The sequence below is a fragment of the Lonchura striata genome, chromosome 2 (assembly GCF_050655825.1).
Source record: "Lonchura striata isolate lonStrDom1 chromosome 2, ASM5065582v1, whole genome shotgun sequence".
Classification (NCBI taxonomy): Eukaryota; Metazoa; Chordata; class Aves; order Passeriformes; family Estrildidae; genus Lonchura; species Lonchura striata.
This window is the reverse complement of record NC_140704.1, coordinates 41,492,329-41,509,937: the sequence shown is the minus strand read 5'-3', so window position 1 is coordinate 41,509,937 and position 17,609 is coordinate 41,492,329. Positions and strand designations below refer to the sequence as shown.

The following is a 17,609-nucleotide window of genomic DNA, read 5'->3' as shown; positions in this document are numbered from 1 at the left end:
GAAAACAATAAAGCTCAGGTAAGTAGTAGGCAACTCTAGGCCCAGGCTGGCTGGGATCCCTGCAGTTGACTTATTTTTTATTTCACATGCCTCAGATTCACTTGTTTCTGCTGTTAAAGAGAACACTGTCACCTAAGGCTGAAGACAGTCTGTCCAAATGTAAATGTACCTGAAGAGGGGATGGCAATCTTCTATTTCCTTTTTTAAAACAAGGCTGAGTTACTGCCAAGCCACAGACTGACTGGCAGCCTCTGTCCTGCTGCCTTTCAGGTGATCTTCCAAATGCCAGATCACTTATTTCTCACCCATGGTCAGGATGCAGATTGGCTTGGAAGCAGCATGACACTAGGAATTGTGCATCACATCATCAATCAGCCCTTCTGCTGGTGGGTGAGCAGCTGTAGCAGCTCGAGGAGCTCCAGATGCTGGAAGGAGTTGCTGCAATGTGTGGTTGGGAAGTCAGGCTGCTCTCCCCTGGAAATACGACAGCCACCTTCATTTCATCCCAGCAGAGGCCTTAGATTTGGCCTAGTTTAAACTGGAGGGAGTTAAGAAGATGCTGTGGCGTCATTATGGCAGCTTGGTGAAGTCAGGAGATTTGCAATATGGAATTCTAATGTCTTAATTTATGACTAGGACTGCAAGCAACAAGTTATCAAGTTAATCACAACAAAACTGACACAACAGCCTTAACACAAAACTTGAATTAACTTTATTTTCCCCTACAGTTGACAACTGGTCTGCATTGAGCTTTAAAGCAACAAAATAAAATGAAATCTCCAAACGACAGGGGCCAGAAATCCAGATTTAATTACCTTTGTGAAAATGTTGCAGCTGTAGTATTGGTCTGTATAAACCACTGGAGTCAAAAATGAGTTCATAAATCAAAAAAATATTCTACACCTTGGGAAAGAAGTCAGCAGTAACATTCTCACAGAACACTGTAAATTTACATTTTCTTCATGAACGGTACATACTATTCTGCATTTTACATCAAGTTATTGATGCAAGATTTGTTTCTATAAAAAGTTACAACCTGTGGCAGGAAAACAAACTGCAAAAAAACCCTTTAATTTTAATTAAAGAAAAATTTCAAGTCTGTATAAAGTTTCCTTATAGCTGGAAAGTGAACACGGTCAGTCTCCATTTATATTTTAGTGCATTTAATCTGACAGTTTTCACCACTTAAAAAAACACCAAACCAGTATGAAAGACAGACAAAGCAAATAGCACTAGAGCAGGAATTTCTTCAATTGATTTAAGCACTCCAAATAAAATGCAGAGAAACAGATTTCCAGAAAAACTTCCACCCTTGCCAGAAAGGCAGTGAGGGCTGAAGAGGTTTGCAAATCTTCTACCTCTTGTAGCCACAGAAAAGGGGTTTTGTATACCTGTCAACCTTCTTTTGCCCAGTAACCAGGCTAGTCTTGTTTTACCAATGTAAACATTCACCTAAAATAGTTTAATTTCTGTTCTGAAGCACCAGCAGCTCCATGGTGCTCAGTGGTATGTTGTTATAGCATTCATTACTGTCGTTTCAGATCTTTCAGGAGGTTACAAATTTAGCCCTTGTATCTACAGTGTGCAAGATTTGCCTTGTCTACCTTGTGAAATGACAGTGTAAGGCAGCAATACTGCAATCCTGTGTTGAACAAAAGCAGCTTATCCAATTAATCTGTCCTGTCACCTCTTGTGAAAACTGCAGCTTTGCTTCTTGCACTCCAGCTCAAAACCAGCCTGCAGCCAAGAGTAAAAGGACAATGAAAGAAACCATCGAAAAATAATAATGGGAGTAACTTGTTTTGAAAGTTGAATTTGAAAGAGCTCTGCCATCTCTTTCTTGTTGAAAAAGAGTCATTTTCAGATGTCACCATTCCAGTTTTCATACTGCTGCTATTCAGCTGAACAGTGTTCTCCAGAAAAGATTGACAAGTAATGCATGTGCCAAGGACCAAATTACAGGGTTCTTTGGTAAAGTCAGTCCAAATTTTCAACAGATTTGAAGGATAATATGTACCAATAAAAAAAATGCTGCTAGACTTGGATAGCAGCTCTGTCTTGCTTCACATTACAAATCTAAAACAGCTGTTCTCAATAAGCCAATATTTTTAATCAGACATTGCCTGAAAATTTTGTACAATAATCTGGACCAATGATGGTTCTGTACCCTCATGTTGCTGTGAAACATGATTTGAGCTAAAGGCAAAGACTGGTTATCTCAAGGACAACTGCTTCGTATTAGCAATCAGAACAGTGTGTTTAAACTGTCTTCCTGTTGGGTCTCTTGCCTTTCTTTAAAATTAGTTTATTCTTAATGTAGCCACGCTTCCTTTTGGAGGTCTAAAAAGAAAAACAGAACAACAGGTATTAGTTAATGATTTAGTCTTGACCATGGTTTAATGATGTGCATTCAATGCCTGAGCTTTAGAGTAATTTTAAAGAGCTTAAATGCTAAACCCTCAACTCGGCATTATCCAGTTATTATTTTTAATGTTTGGATTGTTAATTCCTGCCTAACAGCTGCTTTTGCACAAAATGTGCTTTTGTAACCCTATCAGATCTGTAGAATTGTTTTCAAAGCATGTGATGAGGCAGAATTAATAATTAACCAACATGATAAAACTCTAATATGCCCAAAGAGCAAAACTGGTAAAAGTCTTAGTTTTGTTTGGAAGTGCTTTCTTGCATCTTTTGCACTATTTGCTTTTCTTAAAAATTAGGTAGAAATATTTGCTCAAAGCAGCAACTTTCAAAAGAAAAAAAACTGAATAATCCCATTTTAGTCTTATAAACTCTGCTGTTGGTCTGTAGGTTGCTTAGTTAGCACTTCCTGCACATTCCTTTATCAGCCTATATTAGATTTTTTTTTTAAGGTAGTAATGTGGGGTGACCACTAATGTTGGCCATAGGTAAAATTAACTTCAAATTTGTGTACATAGTTTGTGGCATGTAGAATTGTACATTCAACACACATGCCAGGTGGCAGCTCCCACCCTTGCTGCACTTTGCTGTGCTTACCAGCAAGGTCTATTATTATTTTAAAAAACTGCATTCAATCAACATGACACCAACAACATGATTATAATAAAGTGAGATAGATACAAACTAATATGTAATATTCAGACACATATTGTATCTCTGAGCTTCAATGATGTCATTCCTAACGTGATAGGACATGGACTGAATTTTGGTAAGGAACCAACTGCTGAAAAACTAGCTACTAAGGATCCCTTGGAATGTATTTAAGAAATCCTAGCTTGGACATCTGCCCCACACTCTGCACTAGTTCTCTGATTTCTTAATGGGAAGTAGAGCCTGTTTGTACTGCAGCCTTCAGAAGCTGTATCAACTTCTAGACAGAAAATTTACACATCCAAGGCTCAACTGGGGTCGGTGCATCTATCATAGATAAATACAGCCTTGTCATTTAAGATCAAAAGCTACAATGTTAAGTGTATGATAGGCACAACAAAGCTTATAATTTCAGGATATGTCTAGCTTCAGTGGCAACTCCCAAATGCCTTATTTTATGTACTTCTCATCAAAGCACAGAAATAAGCATCTTTACATTTAACATTCTCTATTTGCAGAGAATGTTCTTTACTTTTATTTCCATGACACAGTGTAAGTCTACTGTCTATACTGGTTTGTTAGACAGGGTTCTGGAGTTCCTTTTGCAACATCTATTTGAATATATAGAAAACAGATGTTGTGAAGGAGAGGGCTGCTAACAGTCCCCCCGACTCCCCTGGGAACAGGCCTTTCTTAATAGGCTGAAGGAGGCCAGCACAACAAACACTAAAACTGTGAAGATGACTTCAAGCAGTAAGCAGACAGACACTAAAGTTCCATCAACAAAAGTCTCATATTTAATTTATTTCATACAAAATTGCCATTTGTAAACTTCTAGGCATCACTACTTTCAAACAAAGTCAGAAAGCAACTTCCACATTTACTTAGTGAGCCATAGTTACTGAAACATGAATTGATGTACTTTAGAGATTATACTTTCAGTTACATGAAGACTTAAGAGTTGTAACAGCCAGTGACACACTCTATGTCAAGTTAGCATTCTGCCTAAAAAAAATCTAGCCTTTTGTCTTCACATGCTTTTAAGTAAAGCAGACAGTAAATTAACAATTATTACCAGCAGGCAGGTCTGATATTGGACACTAACATGAACAGTATCCATAACATTCTGGCTAGTGGAAATATATAATTCACCAGCTATGAGATTCATTGTTAAAAATAAACTCCTGACCCCTTTCAGTTACTTCACTGGGAACCCACCTTCTTTGACAAATACTTCTGTTTCGGTACAATGTTGGTTACTCTAGGTTTATGATCCAGTGTCTCTCTGTTGTCTAGTTGTTTGACCTTGTATATTCTAACAAGCCAGTGCTCTGAGGTAAAGGCTTCCTCCAGATGTTTAAATTTAATGTCTTTGTTGCCTATCTCCGCATTGCGTGTACGGTCAAATCCTGGGGGTGTCCGAAAATCCAGCTATAAAAATTAAAAGTTGCATGTTAGTTTGAGACAAAACCCAGAACACCAATCACTGCAAACTATGAAACTTCATACTATAAGGCAATGCCTTCAGCTGGCCCAAGTCAAAGGGCAACACTTCTCTTGCATTGGTTACTCTATTACACAGAAAAACCTTTGAGATCCTAAGGGACAAATCCATTCTTACTCCTACAGCTGTCACAGGAGACAGTACTCAATGTCTCAGCAAAACTACCCTGTCTGCATTCAGAGATGAAACAACTCAACAGTCTGAGGTGCAGCAGCCTGCACTGTTTTTTCAGCAGAGCTGCTGCCTTTGTGCTCTTGCCTATACTGCAATAATTTGCACTTCCACAGTTTTCCATGTAATCAAGAAGTAGTTCACAATTATCAGTTAAATTTGGCCCTGCTGTGTTACTAGTAAATCCACTGAAAAAAGGATTCTTGTGCTAATACATCAGAAGGAAGGGCCCCTGGTGGGGGACAACAAAGAAGGGAAAGGAAAAAACCAAACAGGTTTAGCTCCATCCCTGTGTTTGGTGCTCCCAAAGGGGAGTGACAACTGCTGCCCTTACTATACGGTGTAGTGTTGTTTTATACACTGACGTGACTTGGATGGAAATCATGTAGTTTCTGACAGACATTAAACAGCCAATAGTTCCACTTGCATGTTGCTATTAACAACAAACAAATCTAAAGCTCTCCACAATGTCACAGTAGATGCTTTAGTGAGCACACAGCATAATGCAATCAAGATACTCATCTGGGGCAATGTGAAGGACACCAAGAAATGAACTGCAAGTGTGGGTTAACAGCAGAAATGCTTTTTGCTAAAGGTTATAAACAGCAGACCATGACTGGATGTGTTTTAATTTGTAAAGCTCACTCTTACTGCAGATTCTGCTACTACAAGCAATGCTTAATTTAAAAGATAGAAAGTACATCAAAATATTATTTGTTTTCTCACATTTCAGTTAAGATTCAGAAGAAGTTGTAGCACTAACCTGCATCTCTCCAAATCTGTAATAGGACATTTTATACATGAGGCAGTTCAGCAAAGTTGGAGAGCCTGCCTTGTCTACCCGGAATTCTCCCTGAGGGGTAAAGTAATCACTTTCCTTTAAAGAGAAAAAAGATACAAAGAGTCAATGCAAACTAATATCTTAAGGGAATTTCTCATGCCTTTCCCTGCAGAAAGACCCATAAGAATCTCAAGTGGCTATTATAGTTTAAAAGCTGATTTAAGGTAACCTTAAAATGTTAAGAAATGGTGCTCATTAAAGGTGAAATAGTTGCAAACTTCTTGCTTGTAACCCAGACCCCAATGGATCAGTTTTCCTAAATCTTTATTTTGTGCTGTTAGAAGTTTTGTCACATCACTCTAAGTGGTTCTGGAAAAGTTACCTCAACCTGTAAAATCTAGTTGGGCATCTATTCTTCATAAAGGTGATGAACACTGTATTGTTAATATTCAAGATCTGCAGGGTCACTATAAACTTCATATATTCTCCATGTTTAAACAAAACATTTCTGCCATTTTCATCTCAAGTACAAGATGAAAGTATGCACATGGGCTACTCCCTTAAGCCTGTGCTCAATATATAGGAGTATTTGTTAGGCTTAAGAAAATATTACTACAGACTTCTGCAATCTCAGAGGTGTTTGAACAGCTTAAACTCTACATAAGTCAATATTAACACTTTCACTTGTCTCCTACTATTACAGAGTTTGAAGAAATTTGTAATGCTGTTTAATCAGTGTAAATGCTCCTACTTTTTTCAAGCATGTGATGATGCACACAGAGACATAAAGACAAGAATTACAGAAAAAATCCTGTTTTTATTATCATGCAAAAATGTGAAATGCTTTTGATGCTTCTGACCTTTAAGAATCAAAAACATTGAAACTGGGCTACAGGCCACTGCACTCCTACTAGTCTAGAAAAACAAGCCCAGCACACGTTTCAAATAAAATGGCAATTAAGTAGTAGAGATTTCCCTCCACTGTAGTGACCACTCCCATACAAGTGATAACAAAAAGAAAAGGGATTTAAAAAACCCAAAAAGTAGAGGTTCCACTTACCCGTATATCTTTGGGATGTTCCCCCTCTGCTATTCTCACCATCCACAAGAACTTATTAATATCATCACCAGAGTAGCCAATCACACCACCAAAAATAATCAAAACATAATCCACATCCAGGCTTCTCATGATCTCATAGGCTGCAGACTCATTTGATGACATTGCCTTTCCCACCTGTATCATTACAAAAGTATCTTAAATTTCTGCATAGCTGCCTATTGAACAGCTCCACAAATCAATACAGCCAGACCAAAGCCCAGGTATCCTGTGACATGTGCTCTAGGATGGCCCTGCTGAAGCAGGGAGGTTGGACCAGGTGACTCCACTGTGGTCCCTTCCAGCCTGTGGTTCTGTGATTCTCTAATACCTACTTGTCAACCAAAGCCAACATGTTCATTCTAGATAAAGAAAACCCATTGTGAATATTTATAAATCCTAAAGCCCAGCCTAAACTGAAATTTCTTCTCCTCTGTAAGAGGAGTGCTGCCTGTTGAAAGGAATGTTTTGAGTATGAAATGTAGCAACAAAGGTTTTCTTTTTGTGGCACCTACATATTTTTCAAGTCATAACTGTATTACCAAAAACTTAAGTGTTGCAGAAAATACCTAATTACAAATTATTTTCTAAGCTTTAGACACAGCCCAAAGTGTACAATTTATTTGAAATGTGATTTTTTTTTTTTTTTGAGCTCTTTAATTAATGAAGTAGCCATTGTGCATTGCACTAAGTAGCACACAGGCACCCTCAGTACTGAATTCAAGGTAAATCTACACAGATAAAATGTCAGAATAAAACTTTTTAGAGCTGTATCCAGCACCTCTTGTATCCTGGTCACTTCCCACACTTAAAAGAATTTGATCAGCACCTGGCATGCAGTTCAGCAGTTTTGTTTGCTCTTGAAGCTCTTGTACTTAAGGCATAGTAAGGTATTGCTGTAGTCTAAGGGAGTAACTGCAATATACATAAAACTGCATCTGACTTGTTAACATTCAGCTAAGAATGCAATTAGAGAGCACTAAGCTTAGGCAGCAAGCTGTCAAAAGACTAAGAAGCTCAGCTTCTTGGCCATTATCATAATTAATGTGAGGTTATTTGCCAGTTTCCATCTCTGTGCAGAGAAAATCATCTGGATATATCTCCAGGGCATGCCTTGTTTACAGCACAAGTGCAGGTATTGGCCACAACACATATTTATTGCTTGGGTCCCCCTTTATGGAGTCTTCATTCCAAAACGCAACTTGACAATGCAGCAGTCATACTTGAGAGAATTCTTTACTGAAAGCCATTATTGCCAGTTGCTGCAACTGTGTGTGGTTTCGGCAACACAGATGACTCGGTGCTCAGGCAACACAGATGACTTCCACAGTCTCTATGCACGTGATGCACCTTGTCCTGCTAGAAACTGTGATTTTGGATGCAGTATCTGTATTTCTACCTCTTGTAGCAGAGGGAGGCACACAGAGATATCAAAGCTGAGTGCCGATTAAAACACACCAATACTATCAGATCAACAGCCAAATTAGAAGTGCCTCAGAGTACATGGCAATGATGTTGACTGACATTGGACTGATATTAACACCATCAATATCCCAAGCTTGCTTCTAGCTGAATGTGGGTTTCCTGTCCTGTAAAAAGTGTGGACGTGTGATCTCTCTTCCCCCAGTACACATTTTTTTGGGACTCTGCTCAAAGCACTGCTTCGTAATTTGTTGACTTTTTACACTGCTTTTTGGCAGATCTGATCCACAGCTGTACTCACTACTGACCCAAGACAGAAAGAATTCAACAAACTATCCTAATTATCCTAGTTTCTTGAACCCTTCCCCCATTCTGCCCTTGTAGCAAAACATTCTGGGAAGAAATGTGATTGATGACAAGTCATTGCACAGCACAAGTTGCCCAAGGTGGTTCCCTGTAACCACACGCAACACTAACACCCTGCCTTAAGCAGACATACAAAGGTTAAACTTACTCCTCAAAAGTGAAAGAAATTAAAGGTGCAGTCATTCTGTCTACCTATCTGCAAATTTGAGAAGCTAGAATTGCATTATGTCTTCTACAGTTCCATAGCTAGTCATAAATAATCACTTCCTGTGATTTTCCAGATGTCTGAAAATTTGTCTAGTCTTGTTGTCAGTTTTCACATGCCATTCAGAAATCCACTCAGCAGTGACACTGCTGAAATGCAAGGATCCTTACTTTGATAGGCCAGTAATGCAGTGGTACCAGCTGTTACAGGATTAATCCCAAGGGGAATGGTTACCTTAGGTTTTGTCTATCCTCCCCCGAAGAAAAGAAGAGAAACTGAAGTGGAAGTCAAGTTTTAGAAGCTCCAAGTAAACAAAATGAAAACTCTGAAGCAAAATTGATCCCTATACTTGAGTTTTAAGAAATGAAAGAAGTATGTTCCTTCCACGTTTGTGTTTCTCACTCTATGCAATTTCTCCTTAATACCAATCATCCTAAGAGACACCTGCAATTTCATACTGGACTGCAGTATAAACATTCTGGTGTTTCTGCTCCACAGAAAACCGCCACCCTTACCAAGGCGATGTGGCTGTTGTTCCAAGTGTTGTTATCAACCAGGGTTGTCCTGTTGGCCATTCCTGCTATCTGGTAGCCATAGTCCCACCACGACATCACTCTGGCGTGCTCGTCTGTGTTCTGTCTGAGCCAGTAATAGGCTTCTCTGAAGTCATCCAGGATATTCCGAGTGCTGCAAAACAGTTCATTTTTGATGAAATACAAATACTACCAACAAATTAACTGCACCATGGTAACTCTGGGTTCACAAATAAAGGTTTTCTTAGGAGTTCAGCTCTCTTTGAGGGATTTTGTCACAAGCAGTCATAAGTTTGAACTTTCTGACAGCTGAAGGTCCAGAAGCTGAACTGCTTTTGAAGACATGACTAAATGCATTTCCAGTCAAATATATATTCTTAAATAAGTTTTCCCAGTTCACTCCAAGGCTTTTTTTTAACCATCATTTTTATTGGCTTTGGGTAGGATTATTTTTATATATATAAATAAATATTTCAGAAATTGTATCTTTTTGAAAATTAGAGTATGAATCATTTTTTTATTCGGGTCACAATTCCTTTATATAATAAGGAGTGATTTAAAGAAGGCAAAGCAAATTGCTAACACAATGGCAGTAAAAAAGGCTTTTGCCCTTTAATCACTTCAGACTGTACCTTACTTACCCATCATGGTTATAGGAGGCGAGAACCACGCTGGGGCTGGAGTATGCATTGCTGGTTACCCAGGTACAGTGAACAGCAAACATCATCAACAACATCAGCATCAGCATAGTCACAATGTTTTTGATATTGGGACCCAGTCCTTCTTCTGTTTTTTCCTGCTCAGACACATGTTTCCTCACTTTGCCTGCCTAAACGAACACAAATGTATCTGTTATGACAACTTCTATAATCCTTGACACTGGAACTCAAGCTTTCTAACTCTTGCTTCTTCCCCTCACCTTATCATACAGGTTGCCAGGGTTCCTTTTGTCATCCTCATCACTGCTGTCTTCTATTGGTGGATTTTCCCTCTTCATATCATCACCCAAATAACGCTCAAAGACATTGGAGAAAGCAATTGCTGACAGCATACAGACCACTGGAGTCAAAGTGAGCATCAGGCGGACCATCACTCCAGCAAAGTAAACAGCGCTGATTGCATACAGAGCAACTGCAAGGAAATACATCTGATGGTGACACTTTGAAAATAACACTCACTCTGACTGCACACGTACATGCTCTCCATAAAACTACTTCTGGAAGTGGGTTGAGCATCTGTGTGTATAAAGACTTGAGTGTGCATCTTGCATTTCATTGCTTTTTAATTTACAGACATACGGCTGAATTAACATTTATGCCTCTGAAGCCTCAAACCCGTCCTGAGATTCATCTCAACAACTGTTAACAATAACACAACCCCATTTTCAATATTCATTAGTAATGTGTCAGAAGATACATTATTAGTGAAATTTAATATTATACACCAACAATACTACTGGAATAATAGGTAACTTCATTTGATTAAAAAAGTCGAACAGCTCTAGACCACACAAGTTATTAGAACTGAAAAAGCAACAGGAAGTGTTACTATTTCATGTAAATATTAAATTTTGATTTAAGTTAGAGGTATCTGTGGACAAATTGGGGGCTTGTCTACATTATAATTCTGCACAGATAAATAACATGATATTACGAGCCCTATTCTGAAATAAGTATTCCTGAGCAGTATTACCTCCACTTTGTCTTCCACAAAACATAAACCAAGATTTTCAGAATACTACAAAACATTAAGAACACATTATTAAAAACCCCAAACAATCCTGTATACACTGACTGGGAATATCCAACAGTGGTTTCATTGTGGTAGACTCATCTGCTACAGTTTAAAAATATCCTCTTGTGAAAGACTTGCCACAGAGATCAAGAGACACTGATTTACCAGATTACATCATGTAAGTATTTTCTACATTGTGGTGAGGCAGTTTGGCTCTCCATCCTCACTCATAGGTGTCTTTATGCTGTGTTAAATGGAAGGTACAGCCTTCAGTAGGAGCCTGAAAGCAAGCTGCCCAGCACTGGACTTGACAAACATTCCTTGTAAACATTCCTACAGCCCACACATGTCTTAGGTAGCCTAAGAGGCAGCTGTATTAGCCTGGAGCCTCCTGTCTCTGTAAAAGTCCAAGACCTGAGTGATCTTCACTCCTCCATATGCGTTACAACTGCTTACAAGCCTCATTCAAAATCAGAAGCTGGCTGTCACAATACAGCTTTGCACAAAAACAAAAAAGTTGTCACTGACACAGGGAGATCCCACACTTCCATTTGGGCTTGTGCCTTATCTAGCACTTGTTCCAAAGCACGAGATTCTGTTCACTAAAATAGCAGAAACCCTGAAAAGAAAAGGCATTTTGAATAATTTGTGATGGGATGACTGCAAGATGCCCAAAGGGACCCTGCCTTTACACAGAGCTGTTCTCCTGGCTGACCAGTTCTGTGGAATCGTATCCCACTAGAGCGTGCAACTCCAGCTGCAGAACTGACAACAAATGACTGCATCCCACCTCCTGGGACTACACTCCATCACCATTTTAGCAACCTCTGCACCTTTATAAACTCTTTTAAAGACTGCTGGGTGCAGGCAACTCTTAATAATCATCTTTAAACACACCACTTTTAAACAATATTTTAGAACAAGCCACATATCAGCTTTGAGCAAACAAAACCAAAGTAAAATTAAACTGAAGGCAAACTTTTTCAAAATAATTTAAAAATATTTTCTCTTACCAAAGACTCTTTCATCATTGATGTTTTTGATACAGAACCACAGCCCTGCTGGGAAAGTACACACGAGAATATGCAGATCAAAAAAGAAGGAAACCCATGTTGTAGGCTGATGCTCAGACACAGAGGCAATGATCGGGATGTGAATTTTCGCATACCTTTTTTAAAAAAAATTCAGTTCAAATTATTTTGAAAAGATAAAATTATTAAAACCTGTAAACATTAGGAATTCTGAAATTCATCTCAAAGGAAGCATTTCAATTTTAAATGGAAATTGCCCTAATCAGCAGAAATCTGATGAAATTCTTATACCAAAGAAGTCCCCAGGCCTTACTGTATCTAGGAAGCATTTAGTGTATAGTTACTTAAAACAACAATTATTTCCATACTAATTAAGAAAATTAAAATGATAGATGTTTAATTTGTTAATGGCTAAATATGAAGCCAAATTAACCAAAATGGAAACACATAGCTATGGAAGCACCTTTACTATGTTTTTGAAGAGAATCATCAATGCCAGTGGAACTCATACATTTTCAACATTGTATTTCAAAACCTCTACACAGAATATCTTCATTTTTCTAGTAACAAAAATTGTAGTATTAAATACCAGATCAGTTACTGATGCACCCACACTCTTTTAGATGCTGAAAAAAACAGGCCTTGTCTACACTTGGAAACACATGTCATCTAAACAACATGTCAAACACTCAGTGCAGACAAGGACAAAACTGTGCTCTACATTAGAGACAACTATACATATGGACCTAATCTAGGGTGCTACCATGATTGAATGGTGAGGTATCAAACATATGTCCTTTTCTTCACTGAGAATCTAGTTCTCATTCAAAACTGTATTGTGTGTTTTAACACAATATGTTTTTCTAATGTAGACAAGCCCTCAAAAGTTTAATGTTTTGTATATACATATATATATATGTGTGTGTATATATATATATATATATATATATATATATATATATATATATATATAGACAGGCAAAGAACAAAATCTATATATTGAGGCTTCTTTACTAAAATTTGTTCTACTACATTTATTATAGAGCTGGGACAGAATCCTGTATGAGCTGGATTCTGGATGAGCTGAAAAGTCGGAACTACACAAAGTTTGAAATTGTTCTAGCCTTGCTTTAAATATTAAAAAAAATCTAGCAAATTAATTTCGTTTTAAAATATTTATGAGAAAAATACTTTCCATTTTATTCCTTTTCTCTGGGTTGGCTAAAGAATCCAACATAGTATTTTCAAAGGTTAACTAAAACAAAATATTAACAAGATTTTTACCTGTGAAAACACACATTAATAAAGCAATTGTTCAGAGCAGACATCCGTATATACAAAACAGATGTATGGACGCAATATAGAGGCAAAATGCAAGATCATATGTGCAACATTTTTGTGATTTCATGCAGTATTGCACAAGGAAAATAGTTAAGACTCTTAATAATTTTTAAATGTGTACTCAAGTGTTGGCACAGCTTTCAGTTATTTCATGCTGACATACACACTACAGTTTCATATAGAAAAATACATATTATATATTCAAAGACTTGCCAAGAAGCAAGAATTTTCAAAGAAGAATTAGTGAAGTGGTTGTAAAGACCATGAAACAGCTACTACAAACACTCTCTTTAGATAACTGATTCTCCTTGACTGAAATACTAAATGGATTTGGGGATGAGGAGAGGAAATGATTATTAGTTTTCAGTAAAATGCTACCAATATCTAAATCTTATATCCTTACTTACCCCGTGTCCCACAGTGAATAAAATCTGCCACTCCAAGGAGCAATATAACCTGAAAAAGAGAAGGAGGAAGAAAAACCATTTTGCTGCATAGGTTTTTAAATGAAATAATTTTTCCACTCCCTCAAGTTATAACACAAACCCAAAGAAATTTTCATTGAACTTGTAATATATGTGAACCATACCTACTGCATTAGTCAGGCTATAAAATCTACCAGCCATGAAGAAAGCTGGTTTTAGAACACACTTACAGGATCACATTGTACTTGTTAAGTACAATCTGAGTATCAAGACATGCACACTTCCAAAAGTCAAAGCAATGCAATACTAAATATTTCTCAAATAATATGACAGACAGCAAACTATACTCTGTGAAGGAGTATGAGAAAAAGAAAACATAATTGATAAAGTATTTCATTTTTCTGAGATGTCAGAGCAGGAAACTGGGAACACTTAATTGCCCAAACACAAACACTAGATGAAATGCTGGTTTCCTTTTATTTATCTCCTGGTGAATCTACTTGTGGCATGGAACATAAAAGCTGCTATTAGACATGCTGATAAGCTTTACATGTTATTTGATAAAATAAGGTTTTTAGGTAAGTTGAATATGATGAGATGAAAATAAACACTATAATTATTACATGAAAGAGAAAAATTATTATTAAAAGTTTTTAGATGATTCATAAATTTTTATTTCCACTTTCATTGCAATTGTTTCAGCTCCTCCTGAAGACAGATACAGACAAGGAGTAATAAGAGAAGGTTAAATCCTTTCATTATTACCCAAGTTTTTGTGTGTGACTCAGTAAGCCTTCCCTCTATCTTATATTCAAAATTAGTATAATCTGACTGAAGTGTTAGTTTAGTATCTAATTTAAACATTTAAATATTGTGGTTAATGTTCTAATACATGACATATTTTTCCCTTCAGATGAAAAGATTGTCTTCAGATGAAAAGATTGCTTCCAATCTACAATGTGCAGATGAAAAAGGAGCTGTCAGCACTCTCTGGAGGTAGACAGCTGAGGATGCTGGAAGCCTAGGTCAACATGAGAGCTACTCACCATCCTCACCTGGGTGATGAGGGTGCTTGGGAACTATTGCTATAAAAGAGGAGCTACTGCTGCACCTCTAGGCAAGGCAGAAAGTTACATGGGGGAACCTACAGGGCAGTAACCTGAGCTGCTGAAAAACCATGGAACACAGCTGCCTGAAATGCATTGATGAATGTTTTCTTCATTGCTCATTAATAGCTGAAGAAGAATGGACAGGACAAATGGGCCATTTGAGTGGTTGGAAACTGGCTGTCCCAAGAAGCTCAAGGTAGTACACAATGGATCGGGGTCCAGCTGCTGGTTCATAGAAAGTAAAAATATCTCAGAGGCCAAAAGGAACTGTGCTAAATTGAAAAGAATGGCTAACATGCCTTGTGGCAGGCAGGATTTCAGTCCAAAACCTGAAGCTCATTCTTCCAGATACTGGGATAAAGGGTCCAAATGTGGGCATCCTCATCTACAAGAGGAGTATTAAGAAAATCTAGAGAGATCAGAGCATTGTGAGGTCGTTCAGGAGCCCAGATCTCACAGCCTGTCAGAAGCTGAGGGAACAAGGCCTGTTCCAGTTGATGAAGCAGGGATACTGATCAGTGAATTTCAGAAGATGAAATCAACACTTCCCAAGAACTGCAACTGAATACATATTTTGCTGCATGCTGAGATTAGAAGCCAATTTTTGTTTTGATATGCCAGTCTAAAAACCTTGCTAATTTACACATGGAAAAGCAAATCAAATAACCATGCTTTAGAAAACTTTGAAACAAACAGAGATGCTAAGAATTCTTTTGGAATTATGATACCATAAGTAACAAAAATGAAACTACTACTAAATAGTCCAAAATGTTGAAACAACTACTTTAGGCTAAACCAAATGTTGATCATCTGGCTTACAAGCTGTAAAGGTAAATGAGTTTCACATTTATTTACCTGTGTATGTCAAATAGATGACACTCAGGAATACAGTACCAGCAGCTAGTGAGACGCCCAAGAAAAACAATGTCTGAAATTCTTGCTTTGTTAATCTGTCTCTCAGATACTGCAGAAATGCATAAGCCTGCAGCAGTGCAAAAACACCTATGGAAAGAGGAAAGTTTTTGTTTAAATACTCAAGAGCAGTACAGCTGTTACAGCAACCAGCATATTTGCCTATATTTGAATTGGAAAAATAAGCAAAAAGTAACACCCTAACATCTAGAAACTAGTATAACATCACTTTCTGACAAATAACCTTTAATACTTAACAGGGATGACACTTGCAAAACCAGAAACTTCCAATGAGATAAAATATTCTAAAGGAGAGAATCACCTGAAAAGCAGATTGCATTGATTATGACAGGAATACAGGTTAACTTACCTAGCTAGACGTGGTGAAAAATTAAGAGACAGATTTCAGGCAACACACAGTGCTAATACATAAATATATGCAAACTAAGCTACTGAATAAAACAGGAGGAATTACTGAAAGAGAAAACCAAACCAAGTAAGCATTATATCAACTGAATTATATAAAGTTAGCATTGAAACACCAGAATTCACTGGTGAAGCACCTGACACACTCAAAAAGGCTGTTCAGAGTTTAACATTAAACCCAGAAATTGGACATGGTATTTCAGTTATTATTAATTTCATGGTCTATACTCAGATCAATCCACTGATGAATCCTTTCAAAAGTAAAAATTCAATGCTGGCTGGCAGAGGAATAAAATAAAAGAAAAGTGTATAATCTTTCTTCAAATTAACAAAGAATTTGAGGTACACAGTGAAATTTACTAGTTCTGAACTCCTACAGAAAGACAAAAATTCTATTCACTAAATAAATGTAAAAAATCTTCAGAACCTGAATCTGGCTTGGTAATTTTTTTCTTTTCCATTATATTCAGATTGTTTCAAGTCTCCTTTTTGAAGGCATTTTTGTGTTAAATTTTAATGATGGTCCCATCACTGTCCCAAATACATTCTGGTAAGTAACTAAACGTAAGAAAAAAACCTGGGGAATCTAACAAACTGAATTATATCATACAAACAATGCATATAATTAAACTCACTGTTAGCAGAGGTTATTGCTGTCAAGAAATCAAGATGTCTGACTGCCAACAACTACAAAAAATCAACTTAAAGAAATAAAAAAAAAAACTCCAAACAAGATTGAAATCGATTATTTAAAAATCATCCTCCTGATTAGTAATTTAAGTAATTTGTATTTAAAAATTTGAAAAATTACAGAAGACTACCAAGTCTAAAACCAAATTGCTCGGTAAAAACTGTGTTACCAATGTTTATATTGTACAATGTGTGCATGCCACATTATATTGCAAACCAGCAGAGATTATCAATGTGTAAAGTAAGTACTTGTCAGAATGCTAATTGATCCAGTGTTCTGAAAGCATTTTACCTCCATTAACTCACACAAAAGAGGATAATGTGTAAATTGGAAAGAAAACTTCCCAACAGACACTAAATTGTACCTCTTTCTTTAGCAATTTGCTTTGTTAGCCTGTGGTTTTTTTAATACAAGGAAACAAAGCTGCAAGTGTTTCAGGTTTTCCTGTGTTAGGAAGGCTGTTGGATGCAGAAGTTTCATTTTCTTACCTGCAGCTGCCATGTGTTCACTTGTTCTAATTGGCTGAAATCCCACAAAAGGTATCTGCATTGATAATATTAACCCCACAATGTAGAAAGTGCTATATGCTAGGAGAGAAAAATGTGAGGAGAGGGGAAGAGAAAGATGGGAACAAAATTAATACACATTTGAAAAAGCATTGTCTTCATCTTCAAAGAGAAGTCCATCTTCTCCCCTAACTTCACTGACACCAGAACAGAAGTCTACTGTGCTAAATATTTCAGCCGTCCTAATTACTTTTCTCCTTCATTGACTAGAATAAAGCTGTCCA

General features: G+C 37.2%; 1 protein-coding gene across 1 annotated transcript in view; it reads right to left on the bottom strand.

Annotated features, from left to right (window-relative positions):
* Window positions 1–689: 689 nt before the first annotated feature.
* Window positions 690–17,609, bottom strand: part of STT3B (STT3 oligosaccharyltransferase complex catalytic subunit B) — a 50,937-nt gene continuing 34,017 nt past the window's right edge. Inside the window, exons 6-16 of the mRNA XM_021525867.4 lie at window positions 17,308–17,406; window positions 15,646–15,792; window positions 13,664–13,712; window positions 11,898–12,052; window positions 10,070–10,281; window positions 9,792–9,979; window positions 9,133–9,304; window positions 6,589–6,762; window positions 5,511–5,624; window positions 4,291–4,503; window positions 690–2,340 (exon numbers count right to left, since the gene is read on the bottom strand). Of these exons, the coding sequence (XP_021381542.1) occupies window positions 2,260–2,340; window positions 4,291–4,503; window positions 5,511–5,624; window positions 6,589–6,762; window positions 9,133–9,304; window positions 9,792–9,979; window positions 10,070–10,281; window positions 11,898–12,052; window positions 13,664–13,712; window positions 15,646–15,792; window positions 17,308–17,406 (1,604 nt within the window). The 3' untranslated portion in view covers window positions 690–2,259. The remainder of the gene's footprint in view (window positions 2,341–4,290; window positions 4,504–5,510; window positions 5,625–6,588; window positions 6,763–9,132; window positions 9,305–9,791; window positions 9,980–10,069; window positions 10,282–11,897; window positions 12,053–13,663; window positions 13,713–15,645; window positions 15,793–17,307; window positions 17,407–17,609) is intronic.